This window comes from Octopus bimaculoides, chromosome 2, assembly GCF_001194135.2.
Source record: "Octopus bimaculoides isolate UCB-OBI-ISO-001 chromosome 2, ASM119413v2, whole genome shotgun sequence".
Classification (NCBI taxonomy): domain Eukaryota; kingdom Metazoa; phylum Mollusca; class Cephalopoda; order Octopoda; family Octopodidae; genus Octopus; species Octopus bimaculoides.
The window spans coordinates 29,200,234-29,220,634 of NC_068982.1; the positions used below are offsets into that span (position 1 = coordinate 29,200,234).

General features: G+C 33.9%; 1 protein-coding gene across 4 annotated transcripts in view; it reads right to left on the reverse strand.

Annotated features, from left to right (window-relative positions):
- LOC106876029 (ras-specific guanine nucleotide-releasing factor 2) overlaps positions 1 to 20,401 on the reverse strand; it is a 563,899-nt gene that overhangs the window by 27,993 nt on the left and 515,505 nt on the right. For 3 of the 4 annotated variants that reach the window (XR_008266647.1, XM_052976037.1, XM_052976029.1), the window contains 7 exons: positions 20,271 to 20,324; positions 15,601 to 15,676; positions 13,113 to 13,297; positions 9,977 to 10,197; positions 5,915 to 6,805; positions 3,734 to 3,866; positions 2,204 to 2,304 (listed from right to left, as the gene is read on the reverse strand). Coding sequence is in view for 3 of the 4 variants with exons in the window: in XM_052976037.1 (XP_052831997.1) it covers positions 2,204 to 2,304; positions 3,734 to 3,866; positions 5,915 to 6,805; positions 9,977 to 10,197; positions 13,113 to 13,297; positions 15,601 to 15,676; positions 20,271 to 20,324 (1,661 nt within the window). In the remaining variant the exon portion in view is untranslated. The remainder of the gene's footprint in view (positions 1 to 2,203; positions 2,305 to 3,733; positions 3,867 to 5,914; positions 6,806 to 9,976; positions 10,198 to 13,112; positions 13,298 to 15,600; positions 15,677 to 20,270; positions 20,325 to 20,401) is intronic. The other variant, XM_014924405.2, reaches the window with a different exon arrangement.

Genomic DNA, 20,401 nt, shown 5'->3' on the forward strand with positions numbered 1-20,401 from the left:
CCAGTCAAGCAGCACATCACGCTGTAATTCTTGGGCTGAGAAATCAACACTTAAAAGCCATAATTTTAAGGAGCGATAAGAATTTTTGAATAAAGGAAAATGGGTAGGGGTGGGTAGGTACCGCCAGCGAGTAGATAGGGCTCTTAATTGTAGATTTTAAATATTTGAGAGACAACAATGCATAAATCGTAATTTTTAAAAGAGCAATGAATTTAGGAAGCTTAGAAAATTAATAAGTATGAATTTAAGACAACAACTGGATTCAATTGAATTTCATGGAGAGAAACAAGATAAATAATAGATCCTTGCTAACTATTTGATTCTCCAAAGAAAATAGGTGTGAAAACGAGGATATTGTAACTAAGTAATAGATGGTATTGAGGTTAAAACAAAGACAAAGAAAGCATAGAAGGAGTTAATTTGAACAGATATCAAAGGAAAGATTAATTGTATATGATATTCCTGCATTTCTTTTCCTATGGTAAAAGGCATAAACTCTTGCATAATGATTGATCAGAAAACTCTTATATTCAACAAAAAGATAAGCATAAATCCTTTGTAATGCCCAGTCCAAACATTTTGCATATTCAAAATTTTTTTAGATTTCTTCAGATTGTACCCACAGTAACTGACTAAGTTGTTTTATTTTTTTCTCTCCGTAGTGTTAAAAATGAGTTAAATGGCTAAATCCTAAGCTTTTTAGTTTTAACATATATTTCTGTTGAGATAAATCTACAAAGGACTATATAAACTTTATTGAAAAGAACTTGTGGAATACTTTTTACATAAAGAGAGCAACATTGGCATATTACTTTTAAGTAGTTTTATATCACTTTCTCTTTTCTATTCCAGCTGGAATGTGTTGTATATCTCAGTACATCATCATCATCATCATTTAACGTCCGTTTTCCATGCTAGCATGGGTTGGATGGTTTGACTGAGGTCTGGGAAGCCAGGAGGCTGCACCAGGCTCCAGTCTGATCTGGCAGTGTTTCTACAGCTTGATGCCCTTCCTAACACCAACCACTCCGGGTGTGTAGTGGGTGCTTTTTACGTGCCACTGGCATCGGCCATGTTTGGATGGTGCTTTTTATGTGCCACCGGCACGGGTATCACAACTACAATTTCCATTTGATCTTCATTTTGATGTTGATGTACTTGACTCAATAGGTCTCCTCAAGCACAGTATGTCGCTCTACGATCCAAAGTACTTTTGAATGGGCTGGAGCTGGTTATGCAAAACTGGTGTAGGATACAGCCGTGCACTCACATTATTTGCTGGGTCTTTGCAGTCACAGCATATCTCCAGAGGTCTCGGTTTTTCTGAGTATTTGTTTTTAACAGCTAGATGCTTTACCTGCTGCTAACTACACAAAATAGAAATAACCAACCAACTAAAACAAGGGTGACTTGACTTAATTAAGAACACTATATTGTTATGAATTCAGATTAGTTTCAGTATATTATTAAAATAGATTTAGTAACTGAGTTTTGTGATAACCAGCTGTAGTATGTTGAGTATATGGGAATTTCTCTTCATTCACGCTAGAGAGCAGTTTCAAGTATAAGATATTTTTTTTCCAAATTAAATTATTAAGTACACTACCATCATCTAAACCTTGAACACTCCCATTCTAAAATCTTTTATATATCATCTTAATCTATGAATTATAATATATTTTTTGTATATAGTTATGACATTCAGGATTTGTATGAATGTATTGTGCCTAATGATTTAATTTGAAAAAAAAAAATCATCTCTGTTCTGAAAGCAGACTACTTTCACCTAAACCTAGAACATTTCTATTCTAGAAGATGTTTTGTGTCTATTCATTATCTTTGGACTAATATATTTAACCCTTTCGTTACCAAACCGGCTGAAACCGGCTCTGGCTCTGAGTACAAATGTCTTGTTTTCATAAGTTCTGAATTAAAATCTTCCACCAAACCTTAGTCACAATTTATGTTCCTAACACTAGCTGAATGATAACCAAGTTATTTTACTAAATTCTCTGTTATATTTAAAGTAATTGAAAGAAACACAGAGCATCTCAAAATAAATACAGTAACGAAAGGGTTAAAAACCTTTATCGGACACCCATTATTATAATTTTTTTTATTGTGTAATTTAGATTCTGCTCTTGTCTTCATATTACTTAGAATTTTATGCAAAAATAAATATAGAACACTTTTGTTTCCTTACCTGGATTTAAATATTGCCGGCTTCCTTTTGGGTGATCGAGTGGATTTGTTGAACCTGCAGTTGCAGCAGCAAATGCAGTGGTAGCTGCAGAAGAACTGGATCTAAATTCAAAAACAATTACAAATAATCAGAAAAATAGATGAGATATAATAAATAATACACTGTTATTAATGTTCTTGTTAAGTAAAATAAGAAATTTGGCAAAAGTAAGATTTCAGTGACAATCAGGAAGTTCTGAAATTGTGGAAATCTGAGATGTGATATATTTTCATATAAATTCATACTAAAATACTTCGATATATTTTATTGACTGATTTGAATTTTCAGAAATATGATTCTTTAATACAAACTGAGCTTATTAGTTTTAGAAACTAAATTGAAACCAGGAGCAGAAATGGTTCTATGATTGAGAAGTTCACTTCTCAACCATGTGGTTTTGGGTTCAGCCCCACTGCATGACACCTTAGGTGAGGGTCTTCAATTATAGCCCTAGGCTAGTCAAAGCCTATAGGCACAGGAATGGCTATGGTTGAAAAGTTCACTTTCCAGCCACATGGTTTCATGTTCAGTCTCACTGCATGGAATCTGACAAGTGTCTTCTACTATAGCCCTAAATTAATCAAAACCTTGTGAGTGGATTTGATAGATTGAAACTAAAACAACCACCGTGTGTGTGTGTGTGTGTGTGTGTGTGTGTGTTTATATCTACAATTGCTTGTACAACAGTGGAACAGGCATTGTAGTTGTCAGTTTCTCCTGTCAACAGATGTCTTAGAGAAATAAGGAAGAGTCCGTTAGCAACACTGTACTTTGGATACCACAACATGATTGAAAATGCTTTTGTCTCTTTGCAAAGACATAGGTCAATCAGTTAACAGATGACACTGGATGTTACAGGGAACTGCCACGTGTCATGGAAGGTAGAGCTGGTTGGAGGATCAGGGTCATGTGAATTTCAACAAGTTCAAGCAATAACTATAGTTTCTATGCCACTGGATTTGTTTAGTAGATATGTATAGGGTGGTCTGAAAGCCTTGTCACCCGCTACCGAAAAGTAATAAGAACAATAGAGGAACAATATAATAATATCAAAAACATGTATTGGTTTTACTATATTCGCTTTCATTGACACTGTCACACATAGAGAAGGTCTGTATGAACACCTTCATTTTCGTGGCCCAAAATGATGTGGTGCCATGTCCTGTATGATACTTTATGAAGCTGTTGGTGCTTGTACAGACCTTCTCAATGTGTGCCGGTGTCAATGAAAGGGAATATACAAAAACCAGCACATGTGTTTGATATTATTATATTGTTCCTCTATTGCTCTTATTACATTTTGGTAGAGGGTGACAAGACTTTCGGACCACCCTATACTTTTAAAACTTAACATAATTTAACAAATGAACATACAATTAAAAAACTTTAAACACATTTTAAATTATCCTTAGCTCAAAAAGGATGTCACAGTAAAATATCTTAATTTGTATTTACTTTATATTCTACAACATTTTGTAATCTGATACATACCGCCGTTTTGACTGGCGTGACGACGTAACTACAGTTCCCGCTCTAGCCTGCGGGGGTGAACCATCTGCCTGGGCAAAACTGCTTCTGGGAGTTGAAATTGATTCAGCTTCTGCACTACCTCTTTTGCTGGAAACTAGAAATATACAATATTAGTAAATATATTTCTTAAAAGATAGGTGTTGTATGTATGCGTGTATGTATAAATATCTTCCTCCCCACAAGTATTAATCAGACGTTTTGTCGGTTTCAAAATAAAAATATGAATTAGTGTCACTCCTGTCTTTCTATATGATTCTTTGGTATCTGGGTCTGGGAGCAGGATTGGTGTTTTTTTCCAGACTCTTAAGTTTTCGTTAATGTCTGTGACTTGACTTTGTTTCTTCATAACTTTCACATTTTAATGATGCAGATTACAATTATGCTGAAAAACAATTTACTTTTGAGGACTATTCCAATATTTCCCTTCCAGAATTGGTCAAATGCCTAATTGTCAATAAAATGAGATTTTCCAAAGACACCAGGATAATTTTTAAAAAAAGCAAAAATTATTTGAGGTGAATTTGTTGGTATGGTTGTTAGGAATGCTACGAGCCTTTGGAAGATACCCACATGATCCTGCTATTTCTAGCACACTAAAAGACCACATAGAGGATGGGTTGCCAGTTAGTTAATTTAAAAGTGAAAGATTAGCATAGCTAAGTTAAGTCAACATAATACCTGATTTCTTCATAAATTCTAATGCTGTCTTTAAGTGCTTGGTATTATTTTAAATGTATTTATTCTAAATTTATTTCCTTTAGAGAAATAAAGGATACAAAAGAAAATTAGATGGAACTTATCAGAAAAGTTAGACAAATTGGGAATAAAATGTATAGATATCATTTAGCGACTACCAGAAATCTGCCAAGAGGGAGGACTTTCTGCTAGTATTATTTATGCCTTTAAACACACTGATATTTTATCTCTGTGCACCCTCCCACCATTTTTTCATCATACTCTCTCTATCATATAACCACTGCATAGTTTCTGTCATGTAACCAGAATACTGTGGACATCTACAAGGCTGAGGTCAGACCACTAGTTAACCTGTATCATTGTAGATACAGTAATGCCTCAATATATGAGTAGTGGACGCTACATTTCTTAGGAATATGGTTAAAGAACAGCAACCTGTTGTGAAAATTAGGTACGGTGCAATCATTGTAAAATACTACTGAAATATATAGTTTTAAATAATACCATGAAAAAGACTCTGCAGATGATTACTTGCATCAGATGAAACATACATATTTACAAAGTCTCGATTACAAATTGAGTAGTAATGTACATTTGTGATAGACAACAAGAAATCGTAGAAAGAATTATATTGTAATGAAAACTTAAAATTTATGATAAGTGTCAGGAAGAATTGACATTTGCAATTCATGATGGACTCTCTTGTCGAAGGCAATGTATGAGCATTTAGCTTTTGCCAAATGACCTGCACAAATGATTCTTTTATAGTGATCAAATGTGTCATATATTAGTTCACTCCCTCCATCAAATCAACATTGACTGAACAGGTGTATGGTGTACCACACGTCAGGTGTCAAAGTGGCTGCAGAGTCATGTGAGATGAAGTGTTTTGCTCAAGAACACAATGCACTATCCAGTCTAGGAATTGAAACCATGATCTTGTGATTGTGAGAGCAATACACTAACCACTAGGCCATGCAGCCTCATGTAATTTGTAATTGTCCTGATAATACTAAAACTCTATTATTACTATATCACACACACATATAGAGGACCATCTTGTCACAGACAAGAGATGAGGTTTCACATGTCTTTGATGAACAACCTGCACAGATGATTTTGTTTATAGTATACATTAGCTCACTCTCTCCACCAGATCAACATTGCCTGTACAGGTGAACAATGTGCCACACATCAGATGTCAAAGTCATTGCAGATAAATGTGAAATGAAGTGTTTTGCTCAAAAACACAATGAACCACCTGGTCTAGGAATCAAAACCACAATCTTGCAAATCCTCACATACATGCATGCACACACAAATTATTGAGTGACAAGGGAACAGGAATTATGTAATTCTTGTTCTCTTGTTGTTCAATAATTTCTTTTATGCTCTGTACTCAGCTAACATTATTTAAAATACAAAGCAAAATTAGAAGTGACTTACATATATTTTTCATGTTGGGTACTATCATGTTTGGAGAAGAGTAACTGTAACCAAGGATTGGAGATGGGGCACGGCGGAGCTTTGGACTCGATGTTGGAGATCTAACAACTGAGCCTCTTGGAGACTGCATGTGTCTTGGGGAGGCTGATAGTACTGGGGTTTTACTTGGGGAGGACGTCATTTTGGCAGTAAAAGCCTTGGTTGGACTCTCAATCGAAGAACATGAGATTGAATCAAGGCTATGTAAACTGCCAGTAGCTTTCACTGGGGTTGATGGCCGAGTATAGAACTCCACTTGTTTCATCGGTAGACTCTTTCGGGGACTACTAACTGGAGATGAAATTGGTGTGCCACTTTTTACTGGAGTAGATGGCCTTGATAATCTCGAGTCACCGACATTGATTGGCACAAACTTCCGAGGACTTGTAAGGCCTGATGATGAGCTGACTGTTTGTCCAAGAAAACTATCGCTTATTAATTTGTTTGGCACAAATTGTCTGGAAGGGCTTATGGGGGAAGTAGCCGGGCTGACTTTCATTGATTTAGGGGTTAAAGTGTCTGTACTTGGAGTAGAACTCAGTGTAGCGTGAGTGAGCCCGTCATATAATGTTTCTGATGATGAAACATACACAGGTGTGGTTGAAGGAGCCAAAAGCTTAGCATGCTTCTCATTCTCCAATTCATCACAGTCCTTTAGTGAAATTGGATAATTTTCCATAACAGCTTTCGACTCCTTCAGGAAGACATCATCAGACGTTGTGATAATAGGAATTTCATGATCATATAAAGTTTCACATGAAGCAATTGGCGCTAACTTGGGCCTGGAGGGTTTAAGATAGGAAGATATTTCCGATTGGCTTTCTTCACTTTCTGTAGAATCACCACCACGATCTGAATAAAAGAAAGAAATGAGCAATGGTTTAGTAATAAATTAATGATAAAAAATTATAGTAATAAATCATCTTATCTTGAAAATTAATCATAATAAAATATGAAACATTAATATATGTATTAAATCTGAGACAAGTTGTAAATAAGATTATAATTTTTCAGTTAACCACAACTTTACAGATTAAGTGTTTATAAAAACTAGACATACATTGTATTTTGATTGGTTTGATCACAAATTCTCATGAGGTGGTTTATTCCTGTATATCTTTGTAGTATAGGATTGGATCTTATTTTTTAAACTAAAATACAACACTTGAAGGGGTCCTCTGTTAGTTTTCATGACAAGCACTCAATTGTTTAATCACCTGTGCACCTAACACATTAAATTAACATTTAGTGGTTGAGTATTCCACGGATACCCTAAACATAATTCTCAGGCAGAATCAGCACAAGTGTGACAATGCTGTCTGTGCATTTGAATAACTGTCATAGGTAATCCAAAAGACTTCCACAGCTTCTATCTATTCAGATGCTTTGCACAACTTGGCTATGACAAAGACATTTGCCCCTAACAAACAAAAGTATTGTATCATTCTGATAAGCAGTTATTTTCAGTAAACTAAACAATAGTTTTCTTTAACATGGGATAGAAAGCTCATTGAATGCATAATATTATTTAAAATTACACTGAAAAAACCTTCTATTTACTTCTTTTTGTTATTTTTTTTTACCATTTACGGAAGTATGAACAGTACCCAGGACTCTTTATTTTGCAGGACTTCTGAGAACGGTGAATGAAAGAGAGTAAGTTATCCTCAAACAGGTGATCTGGTCCCAAAATGCTTGCAATAGAGTGAGCTCTACTAAAAGCACCCAAAGTGTATTGGTGATGGCATTAAATCAAGCAAAAAACTTAATTCATTACATTAGGACTGAGAACACAAATAACCAGAACAAATACCACAAGGCATTTTATCTCACACTATAATGAATGCAATAATATTTACCCTACATTTATCTCTAAACATTTCTCACTCCCTCACCACTCTTGCAACCTTTAACCATCCACCTTTCTTGATCTTATACTCCTACACGCTCTTCTAATCGCCTAGAGGACCATGGCACCTTGACACCAATATCATTGTCTCTCTTTCTTGATCCACACCCATAACTCCAATCCACCCTCATATGTCAGGGTTACTATGTATCCTGTCTACTACAACAAACCTGTTTGTGTCCCTTCTGACATACTTCAATCTCTCAACAAGAAAATAGCCACATCTCTCTCTACTAAAAGCCCATTCAGTTAAAGGGGCTCTCTAGTCTTACAACTTGCATGGTTATCTCCCTAATGCCATGGCCTCAAAAAAAGCACCCAGCATACTCTATAAAGTGATCAGTATTAGGAAGAGTATTTAGTTGTAGAAACCAAGCCAAAATTAAGACACGGGAGCAAGCCATGGCTTTTTGAGTGCTTGGATCTTGTTGAACTGTCCAACTCATGCCAGCATGAAAAGCAGACATGAAATGATAGCAGCGACAATTATTACACATACTACAGTCTACAACATTCCAATAACTGTGTTTAATATTAACAATAAAAGAATAGTGACCTTACTGTTCCAGTAGCATTAATATGTAGTTATAGATTTCACTAGGAAACCATGTAACTTCCCTTCTTTTAGTTAATTTAAAAATTTTTAATTCATAAACCACTATCTATATTCCATTGAAAGCACCCAATACAATCTGTGAAGTGGTGTGGCATTAGGAAGGTCATCCAGCTGTAGAAACCATGTCAAAGTAGACAACAAAGCTTCTTCTCTGGCTTGCCAGTTCCTGTCAAATCATCAAACCCATGCCAGCATGGAAAACGCACATTAAATGATGATGATGATGACAATGACTTAAAATTTCCTAATCTTAAATTAAAGGGAAATACAGCAATACTAATATTTACTTTTGATTTATTTAATTTCTTTCTTAGTTATAATTTTGTTTTTCTTTGGTAAAAATAGTTTTGCATTTTAAGAATGCCTGAATATAGAAAATTATGGTTATGATTATAAATTTATAACTATCAATTCTTTTCAACCTAATAAGATAATTTTATGTTTTCCTCAATATAGGCGCAGGAGTGGCTGTGTGGTAAGTAGCTTGCTTACCAACCACATGGTTCCGGGTTCAGTCCCACTGCGTGGCACCTTGGGCAAGTGTCTTCTACTATAGCCTCAGGCCGACCAAAGCTTTGTGAGTGGATTTGATAGATGGAAACTGAAAGAATCCTGTCGTATATATGTATATATGTGTGTGTGTGTGTGTTTGTGTGGCTGTGTTTGTCCCCGCCAACATTGCATGACAACAGATGCTGGTGTGTTTACATCCCCATAACTTAGTGGTTTGGCAATAGAGACCGATAAAATAAGTACTAGGCTTACAAAGAATAAGTCCTGGGGTCGATTTGCTCGACTAAAGGCGGTGCTCCAGCATGGTCACAGTCAAATGACTGAAACAAGTAAAAGAGTAAAAGAGTAATATACAATAATCTCTCTCTAACCTTCAGAGGCTTACTCTTTGCTCTTCATGCATGCCTCATAAACTCTGTATTATGTATGGAAAGAGAAAAACCCATTGTTGTTAACAGAGGTAATAATGTTTTGTGATCTATCACTATTCTCTTAACTTAGCTTCAAATATTCTTACTCTAACTCTCCTCCACTATGCCCTATGTATGCTACTGTGTAAAAGAAATTATCATATGAAGTGAACTGGCTGTAAAATCCAAAAATTTTTAATTGTTGTTTAATCCAAATAGGATGTTCCAAATGTAACCATTTTGTCTTAGGCTTAGGTACATTGTATCTGGAGCTACATTATCTAGTGTATTCTTCTATATCTATGATGTGATTTAAGGGAAATTTGCTTCTATTTCAAGCATACTGAGCAACCACAAAGAGGCTCGACATCCATAAATTTTGTTTCCAAATATGTCCTGGTCAGTCACTTCTTATGTACGTCTGGAACATCTAAATGTGAACCCTCCTCCATTGCACCTTTCATAAAGTATAGATAGTATTACTAAAGATAGTAGTATTATCAGTAACTAATAATACTAACAACAACAAAAAAGAAGGCAGGGTGAATAAAACTGTTCTTGCATCTTGTACTTACATTTGTGAAATGCACTGGGAGTGCATGGGGGTGCTGCAGGAACGGTAGCTTTGTCAGCAGCCACTTGTCTACTATCACCTGTGATCTCTGTTCTCATACAGCCCGTGCTGATTCGACGGCCATTCGGCTGAGGTCGGATAAGTAGACGGGAGTCTGGAGGGCTTCCACTGAATTGAACCGTATTATCATGACCTTCTTGATAGCCATCTTGATCGTTCATACTAGTATAAGAAATAAATTATGATAAGTCAGTACAGAATAAATTATACAGAAAAATAATTCAAAACAAACAAAAGCTATTTCAATATTTTCTTGTGCCATAAGAATTTATAAACTTCAAGAGAATGTGAAATAATTCTTTTTTGGAATGGTGAATTTCAGACCAGATATAGCTATAAATAATAGTATGTAAATAGCTTTATTATATATTAACTTAAAAGCCACACACTGTGTGGACTTCTAAGCTGGCTCCTGCAGAGGGCTAATTGGGCTTGTGGCCCAAAACTAAAGAGAGCTAAATAGCATGATTATAATATGTCCATAATGACTATAAGCCCCAGTGGTGTTTGGTCACAGGTTAAAGACGGATTAGAATTAATTCTGTAATGCAATCATTCTATTGTTCCAGTCCCAAGTTGAATTCCAACTGTTGGCCAATTTGTCCCAAAGTTCTTATCTCGATGTAAAAATAATGAAGCAAATGTCATCTGTCACCCCCTTGGTCTCTCACATCATCTGACAAATGCCACCATGATGGCGTGAATCAGCCAAGCTTTACCTACAAGAAAAAGCAACCGAAATGCTTTTAAATCAGATCCCAATGCTGGATGTTCAAGAGCCAAATGAAGGGCAGATTTTCAATTCTGGGACCATCCTGATTCCAAAATGGTATAATATGTCTATGTAGAGCAAATGTAGGCTGAGATACAGGAGTCCCAAATGGACAGACAAAATTTCGCTTTTATTATAGACTAGCAGTATAGCCCGGCTTTGCCCGGGATTAAGTTGGGATTATTAAGCTAATCAAGTTCTTTATTTCAAACCAAACTAAGTAACATGACGTCAAATTTATTATTTATAGCTTTATCTGCTTTAAGATTCAGCATTCCAAATTAGAATTATTTTCTTGCATGTTTGTATACAAGCATACTTTTGCATAAATGTATTTTCAAAATTTTCTGTTGCTAAAAATCAAGACATGCATGAACTTGATGGTTTCCAAAGTGATTGTTCTCACAACCTTCTTGGAGAGCTGTAAAAAGTACAAACCAATCTGAACATTTTCATTAAACAAAGCTGTTAACCATTTTGTGCAAACATTCACAACATCCTACTGTATTGGAGGTCACTAAGCAGAAGAGAGCAACAAGAATGACCCTTCCACACAACTACCTCATTCAATCAGCAAGACCCTTCATCATTTTACAAATAACAAAAATTTTATCGAACAAGACTCAAAAACATTGAAGCAGAACTGTTACATCACCAGCTGCAATGAGTAGGCCATATTCAAAGAATTTCGCATCATCAACTGCTGAAGATGCTTATATATAGAGAATTACAATTAGAAACAAATCCAAAAGAATCTCTGAGATGGCAACACAAAGAACAAATGGAGTTAGCATTCAGCAACTATAATAGTAATGTTTCCTCCAAGCATGTTGATGCATCTGATCATCATCTATGAAAGAGAAAATGTCACACTTGATGGAACTTGTGTGAAAGTAACTGCAGAGTGGAGGCTGACAGAAAGAGACATTAATGGTAGGAAACAAGCTGGCATCAAGGAGACATAAACTCAGCTTTGTTCTAATTCTCATGTTTTTATTTTTAGCATTCTTTTAGGTCAGAAATAGGCTTTTAAAACTATCTTAAAACACAGATAAATTCAATGTAACCAAATTCTTGACCCCAAAAGATGCCAATGATGAAAAGGATTTGCAGACAGATATTTTCATGATCTTATACTGGCTATTCACACACACAAACACAAATATATATAGAATCATCATCATCATTTAAAGTCCGCTTTCCATGCTGGCATGGGTTGGATGGTTTGATTGAAAACTGGTAATCAAGTGGGCTGCACCAGGTACCAATCTGATTTGGCAAGGTTCCTATAGCTGGATGTCCTTCCTAATGCCAACCACTCTGAGTGTGTAGTGGGTGCTTTTAATGTGCCATCTGCATGGATGCCATTGACCTGACACTGGTATTGGCCATAACTATGGTCTCACTTGGCTTGAAAGGTCAATACAAGCATGGTATATATAGATACAGTATACACTGATGACAGGTAACTACCCACAAACCTAGATCTATAAGTATCACATAAGGCTACAGATGGGAGTGATGATCTCCCTTGCATATACTATATGGGCACAGACTGTGTGCCAGTAGCCAACAGGAAAAGATGTTTTCCTGGGGCTAAATAACAGTAACATCATTCTTATATAGGGCTGTCACATTATGTTGGCAAATAAACTTTACTATTCAGTACTGTTAGACGGAGAAGATAAGTAGACAGGTGTCTGTAGGGCTTCCACTCAGAGATTTAAAACAAGTTATGCACATATATATATATATATATATATATATATATAGATAGATAGATAGATAGATTTCAAATGATCCACAGCATGGTGGTTGAGGACCTCTGCCCTAAAGTTTTAATTGAAATACAATAAATTTTGTACTGGAGAAGTCATCCTCAAAAGAAAGGTGTATCTGAAGAATTTCTAAGAGAATGATGTACTTATTTATGATTCCTAACAATTGATCAGGAATACTGGTTTCAAATTTTAGCACAAGGCCAGCAATTTTGAGAGAGAGCACAAGTTGATTACATCGATCCCAGACCTGAACTGGTACTTATTTCATCAACCCTGAAAGGACGGAAAGCAAAAACAACTTAGGCAGAATACGAACTCAGAAAGTAAAGATGGACAAAATTCTGCTAAGCATTTTGCCTGGCATGCCAACAATTCTGCAAACTTGCCACCTTAATTGTTTAGGAATATTATTATAAAACAGGCATCATAATTTACAGCTTTTTCCTAATAAAAAAAAATTATCATTTATATCCCAGAAATAATATAGTTTGCTATAAGAACTTACATAACATGTGGATACTTACTGTGAAATTGCTTCTAAGTTTCCACAGCAGTCTGGATTTCGATATACTTTTCTTAGTGCTTCAAGGACAGTATAACCTGTAGTGAACACTTTATATGTGAGTAGAAATGTGTTGAGAAAATCAATACTAAGAAATCGCAGATCTGTTAATCGATCAAGAAGGCGGTCAACGGTGGCATGTCGAATCTGAAATCAGAAACAAAAAAAATAAACCCTACAGACTTCCTTGGAATTCCTATTTTTAACTTAAATAACAATAAATCATTTTCTATACATCATCACAAGTATTTATAAAAATATTTTTGATTATATTTGTTAAAGTCTCAAATAATTTTGACCAAAAACAATGGCACGCAATACATTATCATATGAAAACTGAAATGATTTTTAGAGTTAAAATGATTAATGCAAAACTGACTAAGATAGATATGCTAGTATCTTTAAAAGATTACCAATAATTGATAAATTAATTTTTAAAATGTGTTACTCAGTTGGTTATGATTACGAGGGTTCCAGTTGATTCAATCAATGGAACAGCCTACTAGTGAAATTAATGTGAAAGTGGATGAGCACTCCACAGACATACCTTTAACATAGTTATCAGGGACATTTCACATGGTACAGAGTGTGAAAAGGTTGGCCCTTTGAAATATGGGTACTACTCATTTTAGCCAGCCAAGTGGACTGGTGCAATGTGAAATAAAGCATCTTGCTCAAGGATACAATGCTTTGCTAAAGATATCAGGCTGAATAAAAAGTAAGTAAGTAACGTTTTGAAACATGAAATTCATCTCAATATATTTCAACAATGCAGAAATTTCATTCCTCAAAGTAAGTACTATTACAATCAACACATTTTTGCCAACAAGTTACAAGTTTGCTTATTCCAGTAACATAAAAATCTGGAGTTCTGGAACTGATGAACCCTTTGAATGCACTTTCAGCATCGGTTTGATTTTTGAACTCCTCTCACAGGAAACCATCAAGGTGCTTGAAAAAGTGGTAGTCGGTAGGAGAAAGATCTGGCAAATAAGCTGGGTGGGGAGGACTTTGGAGCCCAATTCCTTCAACTTCTGAAGTGTCATTAGTGAAATGTGTGGCTGACCATTGTCATGGAGACTGATTGGCCCTCTTCTGTTGACCAGTCTGGGATGGAAGAGTAGCAGTTTCCATTCATTTTGGCAATTTCATGGCAATATCTTTCTGCAGTAATGGTTTTTCCAGGTTTTAAGAAGTTATAGTAGATAAGTCCAGCAGTACACCACCAAACAGTCACCATAACCTTCTTTTTGAAGAGTTTGGGTTTAGGGAAGGTTTTCAGTGCTTCATTTTGGTCCAACCACTGCGAATAACATTTTTTATTATTGTACAGAATCCATTTTTCATCGCAAGTTAAAATATGGTCGAGAAATGGATCGGTCTGGTTACAGAGAAGAAACAACAAACAAATTTCTTATCTGTGCATTTTCTGATTTTCATTCAAATCGTGTGGTACTCATTTGTAAAGCTTTTTTGATTTTCTGATTGTATGCAAATGATTGCAGGCAGTTTTCTGGCTAACTTGAAGTTCTTTTGCCAGTTCTCAAATGGTTTTAAGTGGATCTTTCTCAATGATGGTCTTTAATTGACTGTCATTGATGACAGATGGGCATCCACTACACTCATGATCTTCAAGGCTCAGGTTTCCACTATATGAAATTGTTTAAACAATTTTTAAGCTGACCACTCACTAGTCATTTCCTCACCAAATGTTTCGTTGATATTGTGAGCAGTTTCAGCTGCTTTATGTCCTTTTTTGAAGTTGAATAGCAAAATTGCTCGAATATTGCGCTTTGACAGTTCCATTTCAGATGATTGTAACAACAGTGAAAAAAATATCAATGTTAATTTATTGATGCATTTGGGCAAGTACCATCAGACAATTGCAAAAAAATGCTTTACAAAAAATTCAAAACTCTGCAAAACTCTGGTACAAATTCTTCATAGTTCAAAACATTGCTTACTTTTTACTCGACCTAATAACAACATTAGAACTACACCAGGCTCCAATCTGATTTGGCAGAGTTTCTACGGCTGGATGCCCTTCCTAACGCCAACCACTCAGAGAGTGTAGTGGGTGCTTTTTACGTGCCACCAGCATGAAGACCAGTCAGGCGGTACTGGCAACGGCCACGCTCAAAATGGTGTATTTTATGTGCCACCCGTACAAGAGCCAGTCCAGGGGCACTGGCAACGATCTCGTTCGTAAGTCCTTACACATGCCGCGGGCACAAGTGCCAGAAAGGCGACGCTGGGCACAGGGTCCATCACAATTTCGCTTGCCCCAATAAGTCTTCGCAAGCTGAGTTTCGTGTCCAATGAGGGAGGCGACGTTGGCATGGGTGCCAGACGTCAAATTTAACTCAATACTTTCTTAAAAAATTATTTTTAAAAAAGTGCTTAAATGTGACTGTTACCACAGATTTATACCATTAAAATACTTATTTTACCTGAGGGACTCTGCAAGAATTAAGGGTTCTGCTAAATTTTATATCCACATCATCACGAAAAAGCTTTGGATCAGACCTGTGGAGAGAAAAGTAACAAAATAGTTTTTCCTTTTGTATTCATTATAAAAATACCTTTTAAAAGTTCAAATATATATTTTTTATTTCAATGTATTAAATATTTACAAATTTATTAATCATTAATATGTTGTTAAATAGTAATCATGTTAATTAGTGTGATTTTCATAACTTGGAATAGTAAAGATCTGTTAAGCTTCAATATAACATTTAATGAAGACGATAACAAAATTTGTAAAGCAATATTTCATACTTTTAATACTGATTATCATTATTATCATTATTTTTAATGTATTTGATATTGAAACTGTTTAGCTGACTAATTTTCTATCAGCCTATTTATATATTTCATTTCCTATTACTTATTTTCACCTAAGATCTGGTTCAAAGTTCAAATCACAGATTGAACTTACAAAAGTAAAGCCTGTAATTGCACAATTTATTCATCTACTAGTAAAAATTAATTGATAGAATTATGTATACTTATTGAAATTTCAATATTAGAATCTTAATCTACTTGGGATGATCCATATAATGCTTGTTTCTTAAGTTTTCACAAAAATTAAAAGGAACCAAAAGTTAATTAACATTTGTAAAAGATTTGCTGATGGATTAGCAGCATGTTAATATATAAGTTACTTCTTTAATTTCCTTAAAATTTCAGCCTATTGTATACCTCACTATAGTTTACATAAACCTATTCCAATAATTATGTACTATAGAGAAAATTTGTTTTGCTTATTGAGTTTCAGTTATGCCTTATAAATGTCATACTCTTCAATTTCAAATTTGGAACATCAGCTCTACAGATTACTTTTTTATTTCATTTTCTTTTTAATGGCATAGTCAAAGGAGGAAATGCAGCACCCATGAGTTTTTTCAGGATCTCTAAAACTAGTGAGGGGAAAGGAGAAAAATATCAGGAGGCCCAAAGACTGCAACAGAGTGGACTCCTCTAAAAGCAGTCATGAGTCAGGAAGGGATGTTAAACCAGGGTATGTATTAATCTATTAATATTACATCAGAATTGAATGGGATGTAGTGCTTGAATTATAGGTATCCCTTTTATATCTTAAATCATTTATAGGTGGTAAAGATTTTTCAAAATTTTCTGAACTAAAAGATTTCCACATTAATTTTTCCAAGAACTGAAGCTGTAATAACCTAGTTTTATTCTCAAGACATCTTGTAAAATTTTATAGCCAAGCATTGTTTCAGTGGTTTTGTTTCTACTATATCCCCTACTTTCAAGAAACTTAGCTGATGATTTCCTTAAGACGTTTACCTTATAGGGACCCTTTCCTAGTGTTCAATTTCAAATTTAGTAAGGATAGTTTTTTTTACCTGAAGTCTTATACAAGATACATATGCTATATGCAGTTAGGAGCAATGATGTGAGAAGCAACATTTATTTTTCAATCTCACAGAATTGTTAGTGTAATATACTAGAATATTCTATCATGGATAACCTTTTCTAAAGCCCTCCTTTATAATTATAAAGTTTAGCTTTTATAAGCAACCTGTAAAATAAAAAAAAAAAAATAAACAGCTGTAAACAACTCATCTTAAGTACTTAACAGCGTTTTTAAAATGTTTTTTTTTTTTGACATAGCAAACTATGTAAAAATAATGAACACAAATGCTTACAGCTAAAGAATTTAGATTTATTGGAATTACTCCTAAAATATGTAAATACCTCTTCAACAGTGGTTTAATTTTTCATATTTAGGAAAGTAAAAGAAAAAATTAAAAACCCCACAGATTTAGCATTGAAAAATGAAAAATTCAGAATAGGGAATATTAAACCAACAATTAGTTATCCAATCACATCATCAGTGGTTAAAAATTTGAGACCAAATTTCAGCTAGAGAAGCTGAAGTAAAACACCATTCATTTAAGGATATTCAAAGGAGGGAATTCATCCAGATTCTGGAAGTCAAGATATTTCCAGTTCTTGCACTCAGTTATTATGAATATTCTTTCAAATTATCACATATTTAAAGATTAACTTGATTAAATGATATCTGCCCTGCTAAAATAGATACACATTAATGTTGTCTCAAATTAAGACTAATTATCATCGTTATATGCTATAAGTATATTTGACTATACTCATTATCAAATATACTCCTAGCATATATCTCGTATTCCAGTAATAAGCTTCAAAACATCCAGAAATTGAGTAGTTTGAAGTTAACAAAGCTGTCCTTCTTCATGGCAGATGTAAAGAAGATTCTTCTCTTTGGAGATAAACCTGGAACTCAAAGTAGGACCATCGAGTCTCCATGGTACTATATTAGGCTTTCAATGAGGGCTTGTGATATGAGTATAAGACCAAGAAGATTTATAGACACATTTCATTTTTCTTACTCCATGCAGGGTAAACACTATTGACTACTGCTACTGTGCTGAAAACCAGGCCATACCAGATGTTATATTTTGGAAACTTTTGCACCCTCTATTAGCAAAGACATACAACATGAAATTTAGGGCATACCAAAGCTAAATGGGACAGAAATTTTCATTGTGCGGGGAAGCACATCTTGTTTATGGTCACTCAAAAGAAGATATTTTACTACAGGGATGTGTCATTTTAATATTTACTAATAGCTATATTAAATTTATTTTTATATTTGTATTTTATGAAATTTTAAATTTGGTATTTTTTTTTTTATAAAATTACATTTTAATAGAAAATGTACTTCCATTATACAATTTCTTACAGTCAAATTTAATATGTGTTAAAGAAAAGTTATGCCTGTTATGTGCTCCATTTATTAGAAATAGATTCTAATGTATGTTAAAAAAGAAATTCATGTTCAGTTCTTCCAGCAAAAGCAAAAAGATAAGGGGCTGATAAACTAGAACCATCTCTAGTTCTAAAGACAACAGGAAAAGAAATGTATGCAGCACATACAAACACTTGCGTGTGATTTGTAAAATGAATGACAGTTTGAAATTAATATAAATTCTTCCTTAAATATGAAAGCTTAATCATATATTAAAGAATATTTCTTGTATGAAAAAAGCTTCTTCTTCATGGATGTAGAAGAAGCAAATATCCGACAATTACAACTTCTATCACTGCTTTTAATAAACATATGGAAATATAAATAATTCAATAGAAAAGTAGAAATTATATTAATAAAGTGATTTTTGATGCCATATAAAGAAAACCTCTCTATGAATAAGTGAATATGACAATTGTTATTATAAGAAAACAGAATATTATTTTGGCTTCAACATACCTTAATGTACCTGTATACATACTCCCACATAAACACAAGCATGTGTTTTCATGTGTGTGTATGCAAATAATATTTAAATACTTTTGAAAATGTTGTTCTAACTGAATCTTGAATAATTTCATGCTTTAAATAACAAATCTTAAAAATTGATATTTACTTGCAAATTTGGGCAGAGTATTTATGAGAATATAAGAACAAGTGTTTTCTATCTTAATCGTTTTATAATCTGGACATTTAGGCTTTTAGTAACCTATGTGCTAAAGTACATTGCAATGTTTTTTTCAGAAATGTTTTTTTATTATTATTTGTTTTTTAGAAATCAGAGACTGCATATTTGTTGACTAAAATGCAGAGGCTTGTAAGATATTAATCTCTTAAATCATAGCTAATAGTTTTGATTCTTACAAAAAGCACTGCAGTGCATTTTTAGGCCAGGCAAGTATCACTGTCTGCTTCAATTCATTAATGGAAGATATGCACTCATTTCATTTACAAAAGAAAACTGGTTGACATTTGGGAAAATGTATTTCAATAACAAAACATTTTTATTCTTTACTATGAACATAAAATTTAATGAATATTGAAAAATAAGTAACAGTGCTGTTAAGTATTAAGTCCTGATTAAAATATTCCAGTTTTCTTAGATGCTTGTGATTTCAAAATCATAAACGAAACTTTTGAGTCACACAAGACAAAGTGGATATTCTCAGAGATCTTATGGTTTAATTAAGTATCTGATTATCAGAAAAATGTTTCTTGTCATAATAACAAATGAACTGTAATTTGGTTTGCTGTAATTTTTAGAAAATAGTTGATTCATAAAAGGATGACAAAATTTAAGAAACTTAACAAAATATACTTGAAATTTCAGGACTAGCACATATTAAAATATTTGCACATATTATTTATGTAGTTATAAAGGTTTTTAATTTCAATTCATTATTTCAAGCTACAAGATTCAAGATTGGAACAAAATTTTTAACTTTTAACCACAAAATGTACCGCCAAAGACATGCAAGCATAATTCTTAACAAATAATAGAAAAAATTATATAAAAAATTGAAAGTGAGAAATAAAAGTTGAAAACCTTTTTCTAATATTTAGGAAAATTATGTAACCAAAGCCATTATCCTTAATAAAATTTTGAAAAAGAGAAAAAAAAAAGAGCTGAAGATGTATTAGAGAAAGATAGAATACTTGAAATTTCCTTGAATTACCATTTATGTAAAGATGTATAGATACCCTGACCACACAAAGAAAAAATGAATAAAAAAATGAATTTTTATAGAGGTTGTATTAAGAAGAAGAATTAGAATGTATTAGGTTTTAAAAGATATTTGACTTTACTGAAGCTTTTGCCTGAAAACAGGGCGGCTATAAGTTCGTTTCTTCCATATATGTCTGGATTGAAAAAAGAAATAAGGCTTTACTAACCAGATTTTAAAAATAAAGGATAAAATACCAAATATACTACTCTC